General features: G+C 49.0%; 2 protein-coding genes and 1 long non-coding RNA gene across 3 annotated transcripts in view; 1 reads left to right on the top strand and 2 right to left on the bottom strand.

The window, feature by feature from the left end:
• LOC137671193 (dolichyl-diphosphooligosaccharide--protein glycosyltransferase 48 kDa subunit-like) overlaps window positions 1–16,142 on the top strand; it is a 37,218-nt gene extending 21,076 nt beyond the window's left edge. The window contains exon 5 of the transcript XR_011049401.1: window positions 16,103–16,142. The gene's annotated coding sequence lies outside the window, so the exon portion shown is untranslated. The remainder of the gene's footprint in view (window positions 1–16,102) is intronic.
• On the bottom strand, window positions 2,540–5,680 carry LOC137671194 (uncharacterized). The gene is made up of 2 exons (XR_011049402.1): window positions 5,523–5,680; window positions 2,540–2,926 (listed from the first exon to the last, which is right to left on the bottom strand). It is a non-coding gene; the product is annotated as an uncharacterized lncRNA (long non-coding RNA).
• On the bottom strand, window positions 6,327–22,017 carry LOC137671482 (kinesin-like protein KIF17). Its single transcript, XM_068415081.1, has 12 exons — window positions 21,787–22,017; window positions 20,468–20,614; window positions 19,954–20,055; window positions 17,297–17,486; window positions 12,878–13,330; window positions 11,749–11,837; window positions 11,511–11,620; window positions 9,308–9,521; window positions 8,475–8,733; window positions 8,141–8,205; window positions 7,900–8,020; window positions 6,327–6,481 (listed from the first exon to the last, which is right to left on the bottom strand). Exons 1-12 carry the CDS (start codon window positions 22,015–22,017, stop codon window positions 6,327–6,329), a joined length of 2,136 nt encoding a protein of 711 aa, XP_068271182.1.
• Between the last annotated feature and the right edge of the window lie 1,084 nt (window positions 22,018–23,101).

Below are 23,101 nucleotides of genomic sequence, written 5' to 3' on the forward strand. Positions count from 1 at the left end.
GGTTATCCTAAGTTTCTAAATGGCTGTAAGGATTATAGGGGACAGGGGTAGGAGTAAGATTGACAGGGAGGTGAGGGTTGCGATTACGGGGTTTGCTTGTTTGTTAGTGTGCCATTGTTTTATATGGCTTGAGGAGTTTGGGGGGAGGGTAATTGTTGAATAGTATGTGAGGCGGAGGTAGAAGAATAGGCTTAGTAAGGATAGTAGGGCGATGATTGTGGCCGCTGAAGTTAATTCCTGCTTGGTGAGTTCTTGAATAGTGAGTCATTTAGGTAGGAAACCGGTTAAAGGGGGGAGGCCTGCTAAGGAGAGTAGGGCTAGCATTAGGGCTGCATTTAGTATGGGAGTTTTTGTTCAAGAGATTATCATTGTTGATAGTTTTAGGGTCTTGTTTATGTTAAGAATTAGGAGTACAGCTGCAGTTGTTAGTGAGTATAGATAGAAGGTTAGCAAGGTGAGTTTAGGATTATAAATAATGATGATGACTATTCAACCTAAGTGGGCAATGGATGAGAAGGCTAAGATTTTTCGGATTTGTGTTTGATTTAGTCCTATCCATCCCCCTAATGCTGCTGATGCGATGGCTATGGTAATTAGTAGTGTAGGGTTGAGTGAGTGGGAGGTTATAAAAATGATGGTAACTGGGGGAAGTTTCATCATTGTCGCTAGGAGTAGGGCGGTTATTAAGGATGACCCTTGCAGGACTTCTGGGAATCAGAAGTGGAATGGGACTAGTCCTAGTTTTATTGAGATTGCCATTGTCAGGAGGAGGCAGGATGTTGGATGTGTTAGTTGGGTGATATCTCACTGCCCTGTTGATCAGGCATTGGTCATGCTTGAGAAAAGAACTAGTGCTGAAGCTGCTGCTTGTACTAGAAAGTACTTGATAGCAGCTTCAATGGCGCGTGGGTGGTGGGATTTTGAAATAAGTGGGATAAGAGCAAGGGTGTTAATTTCTAGTCCGGTTCAGGCTATTATTCAGTGGTTGCTTGAAATTGTGATCGTTGTTCCTAGAAGTAGGCTCAGAGAGAAGAGTAGATTTGCATGTGGGTTCATTAGTAGGGGAAGGAGTCAAACCATCATTTTTGGGCTATGGGCCCAATAGCTTAATTAGCTGACCCTACTAGGAAATAATATAAAGGAAGTATGGGGAGTTTTGATCTCTCTTGTGCAGGTTCGATTCCTGCTTTTCTAAGCCTTTCTTAGGAAATGAGAGGACTGGTACACCTCTATGTTCACTTTATCATAGTGACCCTTTTGCATTCAGGCACATTTCCTTAAGTAAGGGGGTAGGCCTGCATAGCAGATTGGTATGCTAGTGTGTCAGAGGCATAGTGCTAGTGTCAATGGTAGGAAGCTTTTTCAGAGAAGGTGTATGAGTTGATCATATCGAAATCGTGGATAAGAGGCGCGAATTCATAAAAAACCTGAGGAGAGTAGTAAGACTTTTGTGGCTAGAATCACAGGGAATAGCTCTGAGGAGAGGTTTAGGGAACTGGGGTTTATGAATAGGAGAGTTGTGAGGGCATTTATTAGTATAATATTTGCATATTCAGCCAGGAAGAATAGGGCGAATGGTCCTGCGGCATATTCTACGTTGAACCCGGATACTAGTTCGGATTCTCCTTCTGTAAGATCAAATGGAGCACGGTTTGTTTCAGCGAGCGTGGAGATGTACCATATCATTGCGAGGGGTCAGGAGGAGAAGATAAGGTAGAGTGGTTCTTGGGTAGTGGCAATGGTATTTAGGGTGTAGTTTCCGCTTAGTAAAATTACAGATAGAAGGATGATGGCTAGCGTTACTTCGTAGGAGATGGTTTGTGCTACTGCTCGTAACGCACCAATTAGGGCGTACTTTGAGTTTGAAGCTCATCCTGACCATAGAATTGAGTATACTGCTAAGCTCGACCTGGCTAGCAGAAAGAGAAACCCTAGGTTAAGGTCGGCTAGGGAGAATGGGAGGGGTAAAGGGGTTCAGATTGTAATTGCGAGGAGGAGGGCTAATATAGGAGTCATAATGAATAGGAATGGGGAGGAGGTGGATGGGCGAATAGGTTCTTTGATGAATAGTTTCACACCATCTGCAACGGGTTGAAGTAGACCAAATGGGCCTACGATGTTTGGACCTTTTCGGGCTTGTATATAGCTTAGAATTTTTCGTTCGACTAAGGTGAGGAAGGCTACTGCGACTAAAATTGGAATGGCATAGGATAGGGCCATGATAAGGTAAGTTAGTGTGGATGGCTGGGTCACGGGTAAGTGATTGGGAGGTGTAGCTAGAGAGAGGATTTGAACCTCTGGATAAAGGGCTTAAGCCTTTTGCATTTACCGAGTTCTGCCACGCTAGCCAGTCCTTTTCTAGGGTAGGATGGTATGGGTGTCCTTTTGGTAGTTTAGTTGGGCTCACTACTTAGAGGAGTGCTTGTGGTATACGCCACACTTCCCCGGTCCTTTCGTACTGGGGAGAGTCATCATAGATAGAAACCGACCTGGATTGCTCCGGTGTGAACTCAGATCACGTAGGACTGTTAATCGTTGAACAAACGAACCCTTAATAGCGTCTGCACCATTAGGATGTCCTGATCCAACATCGAGGTCGTAAACCTCCTTGTCGATATGGGCTCTTGAAGGAGATTGCGCTGTTATCCCTGGGGTAGCTTGGTCCATTGGTCAATTATATTGGGTCTGGTTACTATTAGTACGTTGAGGGGTTGTTCTTAGTTAAGAGGAGTGATCTTGTTTTTGGAGGGTTTGTTTTTCTCCAAGGTCGCCCCAACCAAAAAATTACGGACCAGTATTTTAGAGGTAAGCCTTTATAGGTTTAGGTTGTATTTGTGATGGTCGTTGATTTTCAAGTTCCACAGGGTCTTCTCGTCTTCTGTGTATATTCCTGCTTTTGCACAGGGAGATCAATTTCACTGATTGCCTGCAAGAGACAGTTGAGACCTCGTTTAGCCATTCATACAAGTCCCGATTTATGGGACAATTGATTGCGCTACCTTCGCACGGTTAGAATACCGCGGCCGTTAAACATGGTGTCACTGGGCAGGCATCACCTTTAATACTTGGTTAGCTAAAGGCTATGTTTTTGGTAAACAGTCGGGCCTGGAATTTGCCTACTTCCTTTTGCAGGTTTTAATCTTTCCAGAGAGCGCTCCAGAGTTGGGTTAACAGGAGTGGGTTAATATTCAGTCTTGTTGGAGTTATAATATTAGTTAAGGTCTGTTAATAATGTGAAGATGTAAGCTTGCGCTTTGGAGGGGGAAGGTACCCCGAGTTACTTATTTTAGCATTAATTCTCCTATCGTCATAGGTTAACCTGTTAATGGTTAGGGAGTCCTATTGTTTTTGGATTTTTAAATAGTAGAGCTTTGACGCACTCTTTGTTGATGGCTGCTTAAGGGCCCACAGTTTTAATTATAGGTTGACTTATCCGCTGGGGGAGGTTGTATTCTTTTTTAAAGCGGCTGTACCCCCTTTAAATTGCTCTTGATTTGCTACGGGAGGGTTGTGCTTAGAGGGGTCCATGGAGGAAAGTCAAGGGACTTAAGTTCATTTCACAGGTAACCAGCTATCACCTAGCTCGATAGGCTTTTCACCTCTACTAATGAGTCATCCCACTCTTTTGCAACAGAGACGGGTTTGCTCAGGGTAGCTGCTCATAAGTAGCTCGCTTAGGTTTCGGGGGGGCAAGCTTAAACTCCTTTTGCTTGGTTGGTGTTAGAAATGTGTTTTGTACGCCCAGCGCAGCAGGGAGTGGAGAACAGCAGTGCTGGAACCACGACTAATTGTGAGGACCAGGCTCAAAAAAAAACCACATCACCTTTTACTACCTCAGAACAATATACACATTTTCTTCTTCCTCCCTCTGCCCTCACAGTTGATGGAAAAATGTTCATCTGACAGTCCTCAAGACTGAAGTCTTCCATTTATCCATGCAACAGGTATAACAGAAACAGCAGTAGCATAAAGCTCTCTTACAATACCTGAGAGGCATCTCTCTCTACCAGGTAAAGACAGAAAAGGAGCTTCATGGTTATTCAGTTTCCTGCCTCTGAACCAAAGCCTAGGGGGTTAATGTAAACATTTTAAAAATTAAGATTTTGGTTATTCTACTTGGTTTTAATTTCTCATACTAGCTTTCTGATTCTGTTTTTAGTGGAACAGGTGTTTTAATGCAAAAAATACTGTACAAAAAAAACATCATGCAAAAAATGCTGTGGAAAAAAAAATGCCATGCAAATCACCCTGCAAAAAACTGCTGTGCAAAGCAATGCTGTGCAAAAAGTGCCCTACAAAATACCACGCAAAATTGCTGTGCAAAAAAGTGCTGTGCAAATACACCCGATGCAAAATGCCGTGCAAGAAAAGGCCGTGCAAGATGCTGTGCAAAGAAATGGTGTATAAAGAGGACGTGCAAGAAAATGCCGCGCAAGATACCATGCGATAACGCGTCGTGCAAAACGCCGCGTGAGAAAAGCCGTGCAAGGCACTGTGCGAAAATGTGCTGTGCAATAATGATAGAATCATCATAGAACCACAGACCGGTTTGGGTTGGACAGACCTTAAAGCCCACCCAGTTCCAACCCCCCTGCCACGGGCAGGGACACCTTCCACCAGACCAGGCTGCTCCCATCTCCATCCAACCTGGCCTTGAACACTGCCAGGGAGGGGGCAGCCACAGCTGCTCTGGGCAGCCTGGGCCAGGGTCTCACCACCCTCACGGCAAAGAATTTCTTCCTCAGATCTCATCTCAATCTCCCCCTCGTCCTGTCACTCCATGTCCTTGTAAAAAGCCCCTCTCCAGCTTTCCTGTAGCCCCTTCAGGTACTGGAAGGTGCTAGAAGGTCTCCCTGGAGCCTTCTCTTCTCCAGGCTGAACAGCCCCAGCTCTCTCAGCCTGTCTCCACAGCAGAGGGGCTCCAGCCCTCGGAGCATCTTCGTGGCCTCCTCTGGACTCGCTCCAACAGCTCCGTGTCCTTCTTCTGTTGGTGCCCCCAGAGCTGGACACAGCACTGCAGGGGGGGTCTCACGAGAGCGGAGCAGAAGGGCAGAATCCCCTCCCTCGCCCTGCTGGCCACGCTGCTGGGGATGCAGCCCAGGACACCGTTGGCTTTCTGGGCTGCCAGCGCACATTGCCGGCTCATGGTGAGCTTCTCGTCACCCATCACCCCAAGTCCTTCTCCTCAGGGCTGCTCTCGATCCATTCTCCACCCAGCCTGTACTTGTGCTTGGGATTGCCTAATAAACAGCGGTGCTTTAGAAAAAGTGCCTTAGGGGCTTTCTAGGGGCGCCACCGGTACGTTTCCACACCAAACCAAGAGGGATCAAGCCCCTGAGCAACTTCTTTGTTGCAAGGATGCCCCAGTAGCACCAATCAAGCAGGGACCAACACTGCAGGGGACACGAAACACAGGCACGGCGGGGAAAACAGCCCCGATCTCCTCCCTCAGCCCGCCCAGGGGACGCCGATCTCCTCCCTCAGCCCGGCGCGGGGTCCCCAGCCGCCTCCCTGAGCCCTACCCGCCAGGCTGCGGAAGAAGAGCAAGTGCGTGTCCCGCAGGTTGCCGTTCTCCAGCAGCACCAGGGTGCGGGGCCCCCCCTCAGCCCCGGCCGCCGCCACCGCCAGGAGCCACCACACACGGACCGCGGCCGCCGCCATTTTGCTCGCCGGCGCCAAGCTTTCCCCGGAAGCCGCCCCCGGGTTCAGGCAGCCAATCAGCGCCAAGAGCCCCGCTCACGCCTTCCAGTCACCGACAGACAGCTCCTCGCTGCCAGCCAATCAGAGAGATGCCGTCTTGACCCCTGCGCGGCCACCGTAGCCCCGCTGAGGGTGGAGGGGGAAAGATGGCGGCGGGCCCTCACAGCGAAGGGGTTAGCCCCGGCCGCGGCCCGCTCGCACCCTCGGCCCCGCCGCCCCAAGCCTCTCCCTGCGGGAGGAGGCAGATTCCCAGTAAAAGACTTTAAAATGACAGTGTCAGACTGGAACGGCGGTGTCAGACTGGTTTATTGCAGCGGGGAGGGGGTACAGGGGGCAAGAGAACATGGTGGCAGTGAGCCAATTAAACATTTCCTGGAACATCAGGGTTCAGAACAAAGACATAAAGACTTAATTAAGATTTCTTGTGTCTATAGGCAAACTTGGCAAAACAAAAAAAAAAACCCACCTTATTGCACACCGGGCCACAAGTCTGCTTGTCAAACAACATAGTGGCAGGGAGCTCACCCCTCTGTCCCGCACCCCGATGTAGAGCGAGATCGTTTTGGTGCAAAGCCACAGGGATTTGGCGTCTTCCTGTGTTGCTGGAAACCCCCGCAGTGGCAGAGTCAGAGGGAGCGGCTGTTGGAGCCGGCTTTGCCCTTTTTGCGCTTGGTGGTGGTGGTCGGCAGGGCCGGGGGGAGGACCTGGAGGCGGAAGGGCTGGGGCCGGGGCTGGGGCATGGCGGGGGCACCGCTGCGAGCCCCCTCGGGCCCCGGGGGAGCTGAAAGAGGAAAGTGGCTGCGGTGGGCATTTGTCCTCGCAGGATGCCCTAAAGTGGCTGCAAAAAAGCCCTGTTGAGGTGTGGGGTAACTACTGGGGGGGCAGCTTATTGAAACTGATTATTGGAGACACACTTATTGAGAGTAAAATCACGTCCCCATCTGATAGAACTAAGGAAGCACCTCGGATGGGACGTGGTCGGCGTGTAAGGAATCTGCTCTGTGATGGTTCCCCTGCACTCTTAGATGTTTGGCACCAAGGGAGCTTGGCGTGCTAACTGTGAGAGAACAGAGGGTGAAAGGGTGTGGAGATAACCGTGGCCAGGCTCTGAGCTATTGAGGCAGGTAAGGTAACTCCATGGTACCTTGTAGCCAACAAATGACATTGCTCTTGTCAAACAAGAAATGATACCCCATTCCACCCAGAACGCTGGTCGCTGAGCCAGTGATTGTGGTGAAATCGTGTCCTGTTGATGAACTGTGCTCATTATAATCTTGTTATAATACCAAAACACACCTCCATTCCAAAAGCTACCCACCTCCCTCTACCCCCTGAGCATGCTCTCTGGATTTTTCTTAGTCTATACCTTTAAAATGGAAGTGAGGGAATTTTGCACCAATCAATATAATAAAGGTATGTATGACTAGAGTCACTCAAGCTCCACCTAAACATAGATGATAGTATAAAATGCCTTTAAGAAAGAGGCAAGGAGGAGAGATACCATCACTGAGAAGTCAGGGAGATATCACTGCTGACTTCTGGGATCAGTCACCGGGCTGAACCTCTCTTCCCCACCCATAGAGACACCTTTGGGTGAAACTCGTACATTTGGTTATACCAGCTGCTTCCCCAGGAAACTTAGAAATCAAGCTGGTGTTTGTAATTGTATTAGTAGCATTATATAGTCATCTTGCAACATATATATGTTCGTAGGTACCTAGGCGTGCTCTGCAGACAGTGTACTCATCACTGGCGATCTAAAAGAATCTGTTTCTGTTGCTTAAATAAATTACCTTAAGTGTGGAACTGGTCACGAGGATTTAATTTCGGTGGACATGCCCAGATTTACGGCGTAATCTGGACCCGGGTTAGTTCATGGACCGTGACTGGGCCCTGCACTATTAGTGCATCCCGACCTGTGTTAGTTCAACATATCAGCTGTTGGACACAGCCGGACTGATAGTGCCGACTTTGGCCTATCTCAGCCAAAATTTAAGGTATCAAATTGGGCGTCACTCAGAGGCTAAGCTCAGCTGCCCCCCACCCCTCTGATATCTGAGGACAAGCTGGAACACAACAGAGTTTAGCTTCTGCCAAATTAGCCCTCTTAAAAGCAACAGGTCAAGGGAGCTGAGCCAAAAAAAAAAAGAGGAAAATGAAGGTGAATGCTGGGGATCCGTGGGGAAAGGGGGGTTTTACCTTGGTTTGTGGTTGGGTCGGAGCAGAGGATCCGGCTGGCTCGCGTGGATCGGAAGTAGTTGCTGGCGATGGTCTCGCTGTCGCTCCTGTCCAGCACCAGCTCGTAGCGGTCTTCCTCGGGCTGGAAGTAGAAAACGCCCGTCAGCAGCGCCAGACTCTGCGCTAGCCCTCGGGGTACGGCTTAGAAATATGGCAAAAATTGGTAAAACAAGATACAAAAGCAAGGAGAAATGCACCGTACCGTTAGCTCTCTGCTCTCGGCTGAGGGGCTCGTTTGGGCAGGTTTGGGCTGTGGCAGGGCTGGAACTGCTGGGAGAAGAGACGGCGTTAAAGGGTCGTCGTCTGCAGAACAATTAACGCTCTCCTCACTGCGCTCCCCGATCCCCGGCACCGCTCCGGTCACTGGGCTTACAGGGATTCCAGAAGGATCTGTACCGCGCTTCGCATTAGATGCTGTTACTGTTAAAATTTTCTAAACAAACCTGTAGGTGGAAGGTTTTACAAGCAAGTGGAGCCCAAACGTGATCTGCCAAGCCCAGAATCAGCCAGTGGCACCACGGAGACTCTCCTCTTACCCGCGGGCAGGCGGGTTTTTTCAATGACAGGCTCTGGAATTTTCCAGCAGCCAGCTTCCTCATCCCAGACGGATTCGCGCTTGATCTTCTCCAGATTGCTGTAGTTACAGTCACGCGGGACGAGGGACTGCACCTGATCCAGCAGCTGCTGGAGGAGCATCAGCTCTCGGTCCCGGGGGCTGATGGTGCTGATGTGATCGATATTTTCCAGCTCAGACTCTGACTGTAGATCTCGCATCTCGGTCTTGGCAGCCCGCAGCTGGGACGTAAAAACAAATTGTTGGGTTTATAAAAGAGACTGATGGTTAGTGTGAGTACAGGAACTGGTCAGGCAGAGGGATGGAGAGACACACACAAAAGCTTCAATATTTGGGATGGTTTCTAATTTATAATTAAGAATTAGGATGAGATTTGTGCGGAGACATTATTCCACGTCTCTTTTAATGAAAGATTTCTCGCGTTTCTCCAAAGCGACGAGTTGTTGAATGGACTTTAAGTTAATGTAACTTGTGTGGTCTGCGTGCTAACGAACTCTTGGCAGTTCCTAACTTTGAGGAAAAAGCTGCAATATTTCCTTGATAACGTAAATACTGAATTAAAGCAAGTTCTTAACATGTAGATTTAGGACTGCACACACACACCCCAGAGATTTTTGGGAAACTTCTCTGATTCTGCCTCATCAGAGTGAAACTGATTTTCAAGCGTGCCTAAAATTTAAGAGTGCTGTAAACATCCTGCCCTAAAACACCTCCAGAACCTAAAAAAAATGGGTAGGCAGAGGAGGAAAGAGATGCTCCCTAAATCTTCAGCACAGATAGCAAGGAGCTGCTCACCTTCTTCTGCTTCTTCTTCAGAAGCTTCCTCTTGGCTCGAACCTCTTTCTGGATGTAGTCGTAGACATTAGGCAGAACCCAATCCCTGCTGTCCTCGTCAGATTGCTGCAGCCTCCGCTCCTCCGTGTATTTTTTCTGGCGTCGGTGCTTTTCTTTGAGGTCCTTGTTCTCAGCCTCTTCCCCTCCGACCACGTCTCGCTCCAGCATCTGCAGCCTGGAAAAGGCAAACACTTCTCTTAGCTCAGCGGTGCAAAGAACCCTCTGTGTATGCGCAGAGGATGCACGTCCTTACCCGAACGTTTGGGAAGACACAGTACACAAAACAGCGATTTCTGACGAGATTTACTGCCCTGAGCAATCATGGCAAATTCCACTTTTATTACCAGTTTCTGGCATAGATACTCCTGTGGGCCCAAGGCAAAGCACGTGTTATTCTGAGCACCTTTGTCAACAAGTACGTCCACAAATCTGTATCTACACTCAGAGAATTCTTTTTAAAAACCCTCTTTTGTGGAATTTATATTTCAATTCTTATTTCTTGTTTTGAAAGACGCTTGAGGCAAGCACAAAATGTGCCAAAATTACGCAAATATTTTTAAATGGTGGGTATGGGAGTGGTACAGCTGGAAGCCACAGTACAGTTTCCTTTTTGGGGCAGGGTTGATGACTTGGGTGACCTCAGCATTGCTGCTTGAGCACTGGCACAGACCCATATTTGAAATCGAGTTCGTCTCACATCCACGCCGCACGGCCCTGTACGCTCTGACACGGAAATAAAGCCGTGCTCCAGAGCTGTTCTCTTTGTCTGCAGGGGGATCTGCAGCAGAGCAGAGAGCTCAGGTTGGCCAGCACTGGCTCAAATTGAAGAACATCCCACTGCTGATAAAACCTCTGCTGATAATAACCTCTTAAATATCTTCAAACCCATCCAAAAGAGCTCGTTCTCCACCAGAGATGACCTGCTATTCTACTGTACTGCACTTGCCAAGTAGCCTTTGGTTTCGTTTGCTTAATACACGCTTGGATCCTTGCTCTGCTGAGTGAGTATCAGAGATCTCACAGCCCTCCTGATGTGTAAAGCCTTTAACAGGCGGCTTTGAAAATCCCCACGCCTGTGGAATCAAACCCTCCTGCCTCATCTGCAGAGAACTTTGATTTTAATGGAGACCTCTCCATTAATAAACGGAATTGCCCATAAATGACAGACCATGCTACTCTACATTTCTTCATAGCTCCTTTTTCAGCTGGGAGAGGCCCAACAGAGCGAGCATGTGCCACAGGAGCTCACAGTAAAGCTGAAAGACTGCTTAAAAACCACCAGACTGCTTAAAAAACATCAGACTTTTCAGAATCAAACTCCATCATCCACAATATATCTTATGTTGAACATTTCCAATGCTAATATAATTCTACACAATGGAGTAAAAGAGAGAAATCAGCAGAATTTGCTTAAAGTGTGTATTTCTGAAACAGCCCAGGCAGCCCTCACATCCCAGCCCCGTGCTCCAGGCCCTGGGTCTAATGCTGCCCCTAAAATGTTATTATTGAGAAATATTGATGTCAGTTCCAGCTGACACCTTGCAAACAGTGTGAGATGCGTCAGTTAGAGGCAAAAGTGACCTCGGTGACAAGGGAGAGTCGTGGAGGACGCACTGTCCTCCATCCACACACAGTGAGCAGCATGAAAGCCTGCTGCCTCGCTTGTACTGATATGAGAAGGCTCTAAGTGCCCTTCAAGAACCTTTTTTTAAGAGGAAAAGGCGGCCACCTCCATAACCTGTTTGGGCACTTAAGCTCTGTCAGCGACTGCCAGACTTAACTTTGTAAACTCCTCATAAATTATACCTGCAAAAAGCCAGAGAAGGAAGAGAATTCCCTGCCTACAGATCTAGGCAGGATTTGTTTTCAGGGAAGCATGCTTTTTTGCATCCACATCTGCTGACACAGACCTCTCCGGGTTTTTCTCTCATAATTCTGGCACTTGGCATCACCAAATGCCGTAGCTAAGAGCTATTTATCTGCCCAAATAGGACAAAGTTAATTTGGGGGTAAAGAATACGCGTCTGCCTAGTTTTGTGCTGCGCTGAACTCACAGCTGAAGCTTGACAGTTGTAATATCATAGAAGAACAGGGCTGCTTCGTGCCTGTGTGTGTCGTAAGCAATGCACACGAGGCAGTTAGCAGGAGCAGCGTAGTCACTGACCTGGCGAGCTGCTGGTCTGCAGGGATGGAAATCCCTTCAGCCCCCTCTGCTCCAACACTCTCCCTGCTCACACCGCCAGCGTCTTGGACAGTCCGAGGCGCTGCTGGGTCCTGAGGACAAGAGAAAACCAAAGGCCACAGCTCTGAAAAGATGCAACGCGAGTACAGGAATAGATGAAACACAACGCTATCCGCTCGGGTTTATTCAGCCCAGGGGGGTAAAGTAGCCTGAAGGGTACCTGGGCTGACATTGGTTCTTCATCTGCTGCAGTAATAGTGTCTTCAGGCAAAGGTGTCTTCTCACGAGTATTTTCAGTCCTCATGGCAGCTGAGGAGTTAAAGAGGAAACACAATGTCAGTAATGAGCTCTGCGAAACCAGAGCATAAATCTGTGAACACATCACACAAAGTCTTCACCAAAAGCTAAGAACGATGCGTCTGGAAGGAAAAGGTCTGTTATTTACGCTGGTCAGTAAAAGCCATCAAAGACCCAGAGGATGTATCAAGTAAGGAATGCAGATTTCACAGGGTTGGGAGAGCCTGGGGCCTTGTGTTCACACACAAATAATCTATTTCAGGGGCCAAAGGGGTGCACATTTGTAATCAGAGGGGGAGAAAAAAGAACCTCTCACCTTAGAAAGTGATAGCATCAAAAATGAAGAATATAGGTTCAAGAATTACTATTGGGCAATAAGTGCTGTACAAGCACGTGGCAAAACATGCTCTGAGGCGCTGCGGCAGTATAAATGAAAAGCAGTAATGAAGAGGCCAGCTGGCAATAATTTATAGGTGTGTGAGAGGAATATCCACCCTCCAGCAAAGCGATGGTGTTGATAATCCACCGGGAGACCGAGGGCTGCATCACATTTGCATGCGATGGAAGAGACTGCGGCAGCCACCCTCGTCTCGGGCGTGTGAGTTGTGCAAAGCCAATCGGATCAAGGCAGAGCAGCGCCTGCCGAGACCAGTCATCTCTGCAGCTCAAACCTCTGCTCGAGAGAAACGCTGCGCTAAGTCAGAAGAAACTCACAGCTACGTGGGCAAAAAAAATCGCATTTCATTGCCTCAAGGCTTACAGGGTAGGGCCAGGCTGGTCCTGACAGGGAAAAGAAGTCAGGGAAATAGGGAAGAGGACAAAGCTGGGACAGAGAGCCTCGTGAGTGGGAGAGACAGAGTTACCGCTGAGATATCTTTACCAGTGGAACAACTTGGCAATAGTGAAGGAAAAGTCCGTTACCAGAACGGAGAACCCTTCCTCCAACAGGTAAGGGACAGGTTGAGGTGAAATCCAGTGAGCATTTTACGTATAAAAAACACATTTTTCAGTCAAAGATAAAACACCTCTGGAGCCACTAAGGCCTCTCCTACCTGACAAGTTATTCACGCTCATCTGTTCAGCTAGAATGGCCTTCAGCTTCTTAATCTCCTCCTGATACTCCCTCAGCAGAGCATCCTTGGGGTCCTCGTTGATACAGGGCTTGTTCTTGATGTTTTTCGCACAATTAGCACAGCGCAAGGTACTGAGGCTTTCGTCATAGTTGTTATCAGCTGGAGATAAGCACACTACCATCAGCGTCTTGGTATTCCCTCCGAGGGAGTCTTGCAGCAGCCTGGTCAGCTTTGAGTCTCGGTAGGGGATGTGTTCACGCCTGCCATAGACCAGGGCCGAGATGACGTTGCCCACAGCTAAGAGGGAGAGGTTGATTTTGATGGCCTCTCTGAGCCGTTCCGCTGTGGGTCCGGTTTTTGACTGTCTCTCGCTTCCTGCCAGATCCACTAAATTGAGTTTTGCGGCCCTAAGGTGGTCTTGCCCTCTCTCATCTGCAAGAAAATAATTCCAGGTTAGGCTCTTCTTAAGAGGAAGCATCTTAAGGGTCAAGAAACAGGACTCTCTTGGCAGTATGTTCCAGTTCAAGCCCTGTTCTTTGTCTACATTTGAGCCCTGACTCCCTTAAGTAAATAAATACCTACTTAATCTTAGAACTACATGTTTTAGTGCTTTCCTGAACGAGATCCTGCACAGTAAGAATTCATACCCGTTCTTACTCTCCTAGCGAGCTCTGAACACACATACCCCCCCTCCACATATTTCCACAGTGTTCAGAATTTCACTCAAAGCCCTCCGCAAGTAACGAGGTCAGACCATGAGTTTATACAACTTTTTTCCTTCTCAGATTGTTTCATGAAGTTAAACAATGTTTGATAGTTGGAGAGAAAGAAGGGAGGAAGCATGAAATGAGGAGGCAACGGGCAGCAACTGGAGCAGGGCTAGTTGGAGAGCACAGGGAAAAGAGCAGGCTCCCTGAATGCCTACGTGACGTGGAGAGACAGGCAGCAAGGTCACCTCTACAGAGTATCGTGGAAAGGCTGGAGTAGACACTATGTTGGGAAAGGGTTTTTCCATGAACTCCCCAACTACAGCTTTTCTCAAGACTGGAATCATAGAACGATAGAATGGCTTGAGTTGGAAGGGACCTTAAAAATCATCCCGTTCCAACCCCCTGCCACGGGCAGAGACACCTTCCACTAGACCAGGTTGCTGAAAGCCCCATCCAACCTGGCCTTGAACACTGCCCAGGGAGGGGGCAGCCACAGCTGCTCTGGGCAACCTGGGCCAGGGTCTCACCACCCTCACAGCAAAGAATTTCTTCCTAATATCTCATCTCAATCTCCCCTCTTGCAGTTTAAAACCGTTCCCCCTCGTCCTGTCACTTCATGCCCTTGTAAAAGTCCCTCTCCCAGTTTCCTGTGGCCCCTTCCGGTACTGGAAGGTGCTAGAAGGTCTCCCCAAAGCCTTCTCTTCTCCAGGCTGAACAGCCCCAACTCTCTCAGCCTGTCTTCATAGGAGAGGTCCTCCAGCCCTCTGAGCATCTTCGTGGCCTCCTCTGGACTTGCTCCAACAGCTCCATAATCCAGCCTACCCTTATCAATGGACATATTCAAGAAGTTTCTTGCAAGAAAAAGCACATCCTACTGGATACCATCAAGGACCACCATCTGCCTTTCTGTCCCCAAGACAGCTCGAATGTTCAAGAAGCCCAGCAGATCTCCCCTCTCGCCCAGCTAGCTGTAACACTGCGCCGTGACTCGGCACACAGGCACGCTCGGCGGCATCTGTTCCTCCTCAACTCATGACAGAAACAGAGAAACAGGAAAACTGCAAGAAATTGGGACTGCACTCAGCCCGAACCACCCGGATGAGGAGCTGGATCTCAGTGAGTGAGGAGTCAGAGCCAGTGAGCTGGTGCCATTCCCACTGTAATGCTTGAAGGCAAGACAAGATGGGAGCTGAAGTTAACAGCTAGCTCCCCAGCTCCCTGGACGCACACCTCACCCATACATTATCTGCTTCCAGACCTGCATTTTGAGGCCGGATTAACGTGATGACACAAATTGCCTGAGAAGGAGGGAGAGTGCATCTGGTCGCTTTAGGAACCCCTCGGTTTTGCTGGCTACTTAACTTTCCCAGCCTCATGCAGAGCAAAGAGTTGGACACACATTCCCAAATCACAGACTACTGTCCTAAGCGCTGGACCACACTCTTGCAGCCCTAAGGTGGTCCTGCCCTCTCTCATCTGCAAGAAAATAATTCCAGGTTAGGCTCTTCTTAAGAGGATGTCCACATCCCAATCCTTCCTTAAGATTGCAACCCAAATTCAAGGGAAGAGCTCCTGTAGCGCTCCAAGCACAGAAAGCATCGAGGTTTTAACCAAGTCCACCCTTTTCCAGACAGATTTCCACAAAACCTAGCCTTGAATTTAGTCAGAGTTAAGATGTACGGCTGTAGACAAGACCTAGACACGAGCAATGAATAACCTGATGCAGGGGGGAAAGTTAAAAGTTCACAGGTAAACACCAAAAAAAATCTAAAATCTATTGCCCCAGGATATTTCCCCAGTTACAGCAATAGATTGTTAACTGTGGAACTCAATGTTTGCCACCAAGCAAACTTGTTTCACTCCAGATCTTTCTGGCTGTCAAGACATGGGAGAATTGGGGAAAAAAAACAGGTGGAGCTTAAATAGAGCACCCTCTCACTATCTTTTCTGAGCGCGGGGGTGAGTGGACAGTCACAAAAGTAGGTTTTTCTAAGCTTTTCCCTCCTTTCCCCAATCTATATAAACACTGACAAGCAATTACAAAGTTGTTTTGGTTCCTGCCAGTCCTTTTATCCACCAGAGGCTGGTTGTTTCCATCTTGGAGCTCAGCAGTTTAGTTTCTATGGTGTAACAAGGTCCCAAGACTCTTGCTAAAATGCCTGCAGCAGCCTGAAAGTCTTGCCTGTCTAATTCTCGTATGGGCCATTGGCCGGCGCTGGTGGCATAAGCACTGGCCAAATTTACAACATCTTTCTCATTAACAAATCAACCCTAAGCACATTTAGAGGAATAAAACATCTGCTACTCTAAATATGGTAAAAATACTGATGGTAACTTGTGCATTTCAAACATCTGCAGCCAGAGGGCCTGGTGTTTGCCATAATTCCTGAATCTGTTACTTTAAAAAAAAAAAAAAAAAGGGTAATTTTAGTCCACATAATTGCAGAGAGATCCTTCAAAATATTAACTCCCTGTAAATTATAATTTACTACAGGTTCAACTGGAAAATAAGTTTGCACCTCTTCATGAAGCCTAAAGATGACAAAAGAAATACCAAAGTTTGCACCTCTTCATGAAGCCTAAAGATGACAACAGAACCACCCATTTCATGGGGATTGTGCCAGAACCCTCAACTTTCTCCTCAAATATTCCAGCTTTCATTTAACTGCCAAAACCACAAGTTTCCCCACCTGCCACCCTGTTCTGTGTAATGAGTTTTCAAAGCTTTACATCAGAGAAATTGTTTCAGGCTAGATTAAGAGTCCTGCACCCACCTGGGACACAAGAGAGGAGAGGAAATACTTCTTCTTCCTTGTTAGGATTAAAGTTGGGATTTGACGGACCTACATAATTTAAGGATTAGCATCCGTCGGCTGTGCTGATTGAGACATTCCCAAAATCCCCCCTCCCAATTTTGGATAGAGGAAAATAGGGTACTGTCACCAACAGCTGGAACCCCAGTTTAGGAAGACATTGTGTAACTTTCCCCATGACTGAACCAGCCAAAGAAAATGAAGCCAAGCTGTTCACAGCCTCAACTGAGGTCAAGGACTAGACAGAATATAGGAGACTAATTCCTTTCTTAGTCCCAGAAAAAACTTTTCGAGATCCGTGTTCAGGTGCAGTGAGGCAGCTTTATCAGCCAAAGAAATGCCAATGGAAATGAGATACTCGAGAAAGGAAAATTAGTCACTAAAACATTATTAAGGGATACTTTTATTTGATCTTTAAAAGATGTGCCCTGTGAATAAGCTCAATGAAGGAATCCTTGAGTGAAATGATCTGACTTGCATTGTAAAGGAGGTCAGACAACACAGATAACGCTATCAGTTTCTCCAGGCTGTGTGCACAACACATGAACTCCAAGCCATTGTGTGGGCTGGGTGAGATTTAGCCCCCTTTGCTGGAAATAAAGGTTTGAGAAGATAAAGAAATTGAAGGAGAATTCAATATGTTCCCAGTTTGAGTGTAAGGCATTTCTCTCCCAAGGGGGAATCAAGTTAAAAAAAGACTTTGAATATTCAGCCATTTCACACTGTGAAGAATGTCCATGTCAGGGCACAATTCTGATTTCTACCCAACCTAAAATCATTTAAGGTCTACGTTTTGCTGTGGGGTGACTGGTCAGACCACACAGGTTGTGCGCTCTGCTAAGCCCAAGCCTAACGCAGGACATCCAGCTACCTACCTACGGTGTAGATTTCCATATTGACGGTCAAGATGGAGTGGGAGCGGGAAGAATCCTTATTCATGAGGGTGTAACCCACGGCTCGGTTCCTCCAGCCTTTCTCCATGATCTCCTCGCACTCGAGTACGTTGCGCACGGTGTGCAGAGAGAGCCCCTTCACGTACACCCCTTTTTCTGGGTGCTGCTTCAGCTGCAAACAGGGACAAGGCAAGACAGGTTAGAACAAGATACACCAAGGCTGCGGGAAGGCGTGCTGGAAACTGTCTGGAAGCTTGAGGGCTACGTGAGTTTTGCACTTGGGGAAATTAAACTGCAGTACGGCAAAAACGTAGCTGGCTGCCACCAAAAAGCCTGAGGATTTCTGAAGGAGGAATAAAAGCACACAAAAAGAGGGAACCACCTTCATGGCTCTGCAGAATGAAAGTTAAAAAGTTTGCTGATTGATTCAGACATGTCCCAGGCCACAAGAGACCTGCGCTGAGCTGCCTTCTACCTCCCCTATGATTAAGCTGCATATTTTAAAAGAAGAACTGAAATGTTGTTCACCTATTATGGCAAAGGCTCTAATATCTCTTCAGTCATAGGCAGCTTTTTAAAAATCAAAGCACAGAGTCAATAGTGACGGATATTGTTACCGGTGCTTTGCTGAACCCCTCCGCTCTCAGGGGGCGTCCTGATCTCCCTGACAAAAGTCCCAAAGTCACACCCATCACACAGGAGGACTAGAATAATTTTTCTCCAGATTAGCTCATTTTTAAGATGCTCTAAAATCCTATTCAAGCACCCGGCTAGAGTCAGAGTGTTAAACACCTAATAGCATCTTTTCAGCAATGATCAATCACGCAGAAGAAAAATGTCATACAGCATGCTAATAAATGATTGAAATGTTCAAAATCTGGAATGATCCATCAAACCTACATAAAAAACACAAAACAATCGAGAGATCCCTGCACTCCTACACCAGCCCCCTCCACACTGGGAATTTTAAACGAGCTGAATTAATTTTTGACAGCAACGTTACGCCCCACACCTGCTGAGTTCATAATCGAAATTCTCTCCTGTCAGCTGGGATATCAAGATATGGTTGTCATGACTCGGTGTCACGGAGTGACAGGCACCACGTTTGGCAGTGTGACTTCCAAAGACGACCCTTAGACACTTTAGTGATGCACCCGCCACAAGAAGCAATGCAAAATAGAGTGTTTGCTGTCAAAAAACCTGCACAGAACAGAGCTGGACTGGCTGAAAACTAAACTAGGCAGGATTTTAGCCTTGTTCTAAAGCTGTGAGTGCCCAGGATGAATCTGGTTACAGAATCACAGCCTGACTGTTCATTCACTGTGACTTTTGCCTGTGCTACAGCAGAACCCCGTGGCTGGCCTGGCTGTATTTGAGGGTGCTGCAGAGTTCCTAAGGAACACCCAACCGAGGACATGGCTGTCGTTTAACTCCACAACAGGCTGACAGGGGCATTTTCCTCGCAGAGCTCTGTCAAACCTGCTCGTCACAGGGTTTCATGCCCCGGGAGGTGATTGTGAGCTTCAGAGTCACCAAAGTCGCTGACGTTGAAAGGCGAAGGAACAAACAGAAACGGGATTTTGGAGGGGAACTGGGGGACACAGCAGAAAGCAGGGGGTCAGCCTGGGCTTTCGGGCTCTGCAGGACACGCCTCCCTTGATTACTCAGGGAAGGCAGCAACAGGCAGGGGCTGTCACCGCTGTGATAGTGTTACCCTGGCAACTGTTCTGCCCAACTCCTGCCCTCCCAGTGCCAACTGCGGTCGTCATAGAAACCGCTGTCACCGCTGATGTGCAACAAAAGATGGGAAACTGCAGCAAGCGCCTTCCGAAACACCGAGTCCCCTTCTCCCACCCTCCCTCTCCACACGCACAGGCGAAGCACGCTTGGAATGAGCAATGGAGAGGGTTTTGCCTCCCTTAAAGCCAGAAGCATGTTAAAAAAGAAAATCTGCCCCGTAAGGCAGGTTGGGTCTGTCACCATCTCAGCGCGTCTGTGCGGCAGATGGTGCTAGTGCCTCGGTTTTCTTCACCGGGGAAGCAAATTAGGACAGGAGATTTGCAGCTCCCTCCAGGAATATGTGCAAAAAGATCTGCAAAGCCACCAAGAGGTAAATTTTATAAAAATCAGCCCCCTGCTTAGGATTTCAGGAGAGTTTACCCTCCTGCGTGCCTGGGAACCGCCCGCCTTCCCCACACATTCCCATGGGGAGTAATATCTGCTCTGTCCCCTCAAAAAAGGATCAGCCTTTTTTGTTTTAGACAGATCATGAGATCATCCGCAGCTACCCTGGATCAGATTAAACATTTATAAGGCACAGAATCCTCCTGCTTTAGAGACAGCCGTGAGATGAAGAGGATTAGGAAGAAATTGCCCCACCAGCACTTTATTCCATCCTAGTTCAGTTATGATTTTAGCAGCTACCAGCTGCTATCAAGCAGGACACATGGGACTGGATCCTGTTCCTTCTGCCACTAAACTTTCACTAAAGTCCCTTAAAATCTCCTCTTGGCTTCCATATTCATCACTACATCTTCCTGTTCTGGCATTCAGCTTCTGACAGAGTGTGTTATTGCACTTCTGTGAGGCATTCACTGAGCAAGGCACTTCCTAATTAAGACACATTGGCTCTGCCTCACCTCCAACTTCTGCTTGGTATCAGCTCCCAGAAGGTCTCGTATGTCTTCATTGTAAATCTCCAGGTAGGAAACTCTCACCAAGAACTTGGCATTTTCAGCACACTGCACAGAACAGGAAGGATTTTCAGGTAAGGTTCTCCAAGTGAAGGCAAGCAGGCAGCCCACGTAGACCCTCACTGCCAGCTGGGTGCCTGCCTCCCTTCAGCACTTCATCAAATCTCTCCTGGCATTTCATTCCCGGGTGTATCCACCCAACAGACTCACTATGGGGACTTTCGGTCCTTAAACATCTCAAGTGCGAGGCCATGAAGTCAGCAGAGATGAGGGTGCAGTTCATCTGACTATATACGGGCCTCAGCTTTAGGGTGAGAGGCAGCATACCCAAAAGCCTGTCCCCATTCTTGCACCCAAGCGCGATCGGCACTCACTCCTTGGGGTATGACACAAAAATCATCTCTCTCAGTATCACACCACCTTACACAACCAGATCTCTTTCACATCCTTACACACCCACCTGTACACTCTCAAAAATGTGTTCAAATGCCCTGGGTATTATGCCTTTCTGTGTAGAAGGCTCCTCGATCCCCTGCATGGTGAATGACTTCCCGCTGCCAGTCTGGCCGTAGGCAAATATGGTGCCGTTGTAGCCTTCGGTGACACCCTGGAAATGGAGGAAACCCAAATAAAATAGCCATTATCTTCATGCTTTGCTTCACTGGAAATACATTGTCCAGATTCTATCCCACCTCGTAAAAGGTATTTTAAAGGAAGAGCTGGAAGTAAACATCAAACAACTGCTTGATCTTCACATGCCTTCAGAGTATAACAAATTAAAAACGCATTCTGCTAGCATAGAAATCGAAGGTTTTCTCTCAAAATGGAAAACCTGAAGAAACACAGGTGTTGAAAAGCAGAAGGGCAGTCGACAATGCTTAGAAGACCAGAATGTTTTTGCCATAGGGCAGAAAATCTTACAAAACCCAGAGAGACAACTAGAAGGCTAGTTGGTTGTAGGGTGGCCAAAGGGACAGTCTCTCGCTTAGAATAATTCTTTCTTGAAAGCTGGCTGGAAGAAGGCCTGGCTTTCATGTTGTTCATTTGTTCCTATTTCAGAGAAGCACAGTAGGAACAGAAGACATTTGGATTTCTTAAGGTTTCAATAAAAAGAAATATAAAGAACCTATTAACCTAATAATCTACTGCTTCAGGCCCTGGTTGTTCTCCTGATCGGGAATTTCCATTTTAAAAATATCACTAGCCTTTTTATCCATTTCTTCTAACACTGGGTTTTGGGGGGACTTGGGGGTTTTTTTTGCTTACCTGGTTCTTTTCTCACCCTAGCTGTTTACCGTGCTGATGTATTAGCAAGGCAACAAACATACCCCCTCTCATTTTGCTAGTCCGAAACAGGCTGAGGTTCCCTGTCTTCTCTAAGGTTTCTTGCTTGACAGGAAAAACGTCCCTAAAAATCATCAGGAGTCTTCTTTGTCCCCCTTCTCCTCACATCACTTTCCACTGGTGTTTCTGTCCAGCTACCATCTCTAGGGCCTGCTCAGGGGGGTTCATCTTTCATATAAACATCCGCTTGAAACAATTAAATGTAATTCTATCCTCAGTGCCCCACTGGCTGCTGAAAAGCTTTTTTCTTCCCAATTTCCCAGCCTAACGCCGGGATGCTGTTTTGCCTTCCTCTGCACCTCTGGGTTGCAGCTAAGCCTCATGAAGGAGTGGGCAGGGCTGTTTCTGCCCATAAATCAGTTCCGCTTAGGGATCACCTACCCACGTCAAACTCCTCAGCCTGGCTGTGTCCAGCTTGCTTTGGGCACCACTCACCTCCACGAGCGGGTAGGTGATCTCGTTGTAGATCTGCTCTGTGTTGTGCTCCTGGTTGTACGCCCCGTCGAAGGTGAACTGCTTCGGGGGCTCGCTGGCGGCGGCGGGGTTTTGGAGGAAGCACTGGCCCCGCGTGCTCTCCACGCTGACGACCGCCTTGCAGCCGAGAGCCTTCTCACGCTCGTTCATGGGCCGGCAGCGCACGATCACCTTCACAGCCTCCGAGGCCATTTTTCAACGCCCCGCTCAACCCCGCACGCGCTCACTTGGCAGGACAAGGAGGCACTGGGGCCTGGGTGGGCCTGTGGGAAGGCTGGGGCAAGCCTGACCCCGGGGCCTGCACCCCTTGGTGGGGTGGAGCACTCACTGCTTACTGGGGGCACTGAGGGGAAGGACCCCCCCCCAACCTGACATGAGGGAAGAGTCAGAGGGGCTGCAAACGGCTGGGGGAGAAGGGGAGACTAAGGAGGAGAAAAGCTTGTGAGGGATGAAGGGAAATGGGGAGACTTGGAGCAAGTCTGAGGGGGAACTAGGGCAGGCCGGGGGGAGGAGACCTGAGGGCGGGAAAGCCTGAGGTGACTCTGGGGAGCCGGGACAAGCCTGTGGGGTGCTGGGCGAGGGAAAACCTGAGGGAAACCTGTAGGTGTCGGGCAAGCCTGAGGGAGCGGAGGGAAACCCGAGGCGAGCCGGGGTGTGCGGAGGGAGCGGGGGGCTGAGGGCAGCCCGGGCCGGCGCCTGAGGGGAGGGAGCGGCGGGAGCGGCCGCCGCCGCCGCCCCGCGGCGCCCCCACGCGGTTGCCACAGCGACGGGAGAGCGTTGGGCGAGGCCCCGCCCCCAGCCACGTGACCGCGGGGCGGGCGCGCGCTCGGCCGTGCAAGCGGGGGGTGCGCGAGCACGAGCGCGTGAGAGCGCGAGCGCCGCCGTGCGTGAGGGTGCAAGAGCGGGAGGGCTTGAGGGTGCAAGCGCGTGGGAGCGTGAGCGCACGAGTGCGTGCGAGGGTGAGTGTGCAAGCGCAAACGCGTGGTGTGGTTGTGCAAGCGCGGGGGTGCACGAGGGCACGCGGCTGTGCGGGGGTGTGGGTGTGCAACAGTGCGGGCGTGCAGCTCTGCCGGTGCGTGAGTGCGGCACCCGAGTGTGCAAGAGAGCGCGAGCGCACGGGCGTGCAAGAGCGCGAGTGTCGCTGTCCGTGAGGGTGCAAGAGCACAAGCGCTTGAGGGTGCCAGCACGTGGAAGCACAAGTGCGTGAGGGTGCAAGAGCACGAGCGCTTGAGGGTGCCAGCACGTGGAAGCACGAGTGCGTGAGTGTGAGAGCGCG

The sequence above is a fragment of the Nyctibius grandis genome, chromosome 17 (genome assembly GCF_013368605.1).
Source record: "Nyctibius grandis isolate bNycGra1 chromosome 17, bNycGra1.pri, whole genome shotgun sequence".
NCBI classification, from domain to species: domain Eukaryota; kingdom Metazoa; phylum Chordata; class Aves; order Nyctibiiformes; family Nyctibiidae; genus Nyctibius; species Nyctibius grandis.

Excerpts from the sequence above, each read along its gene's own strand:
- LOC137671482 (XM_068415081.1), bottom strand. The coding sequence starts at position 22,017 with ATGGCCTCGGAGGCTGTGAAGGTGATCGTGCGCTGCCGGCCCATGAAC. Across the intron at positions 20,056-20,467 it reads ACATTTTTGAGAGTGTACAG|TGTGCTGAAAATGCCAAGTT; the intron begins GTGGGTGTGTAA and ends TGTTCTGTGCAG. Across the intron at positions 11,838-12,877 it reads GAGCGTGAATAACTTGTCAG|CTGCCATGAGGACTGAAAAT; the intron begins GTAGGAGAGGCC and ends TTAACTCCTCAG.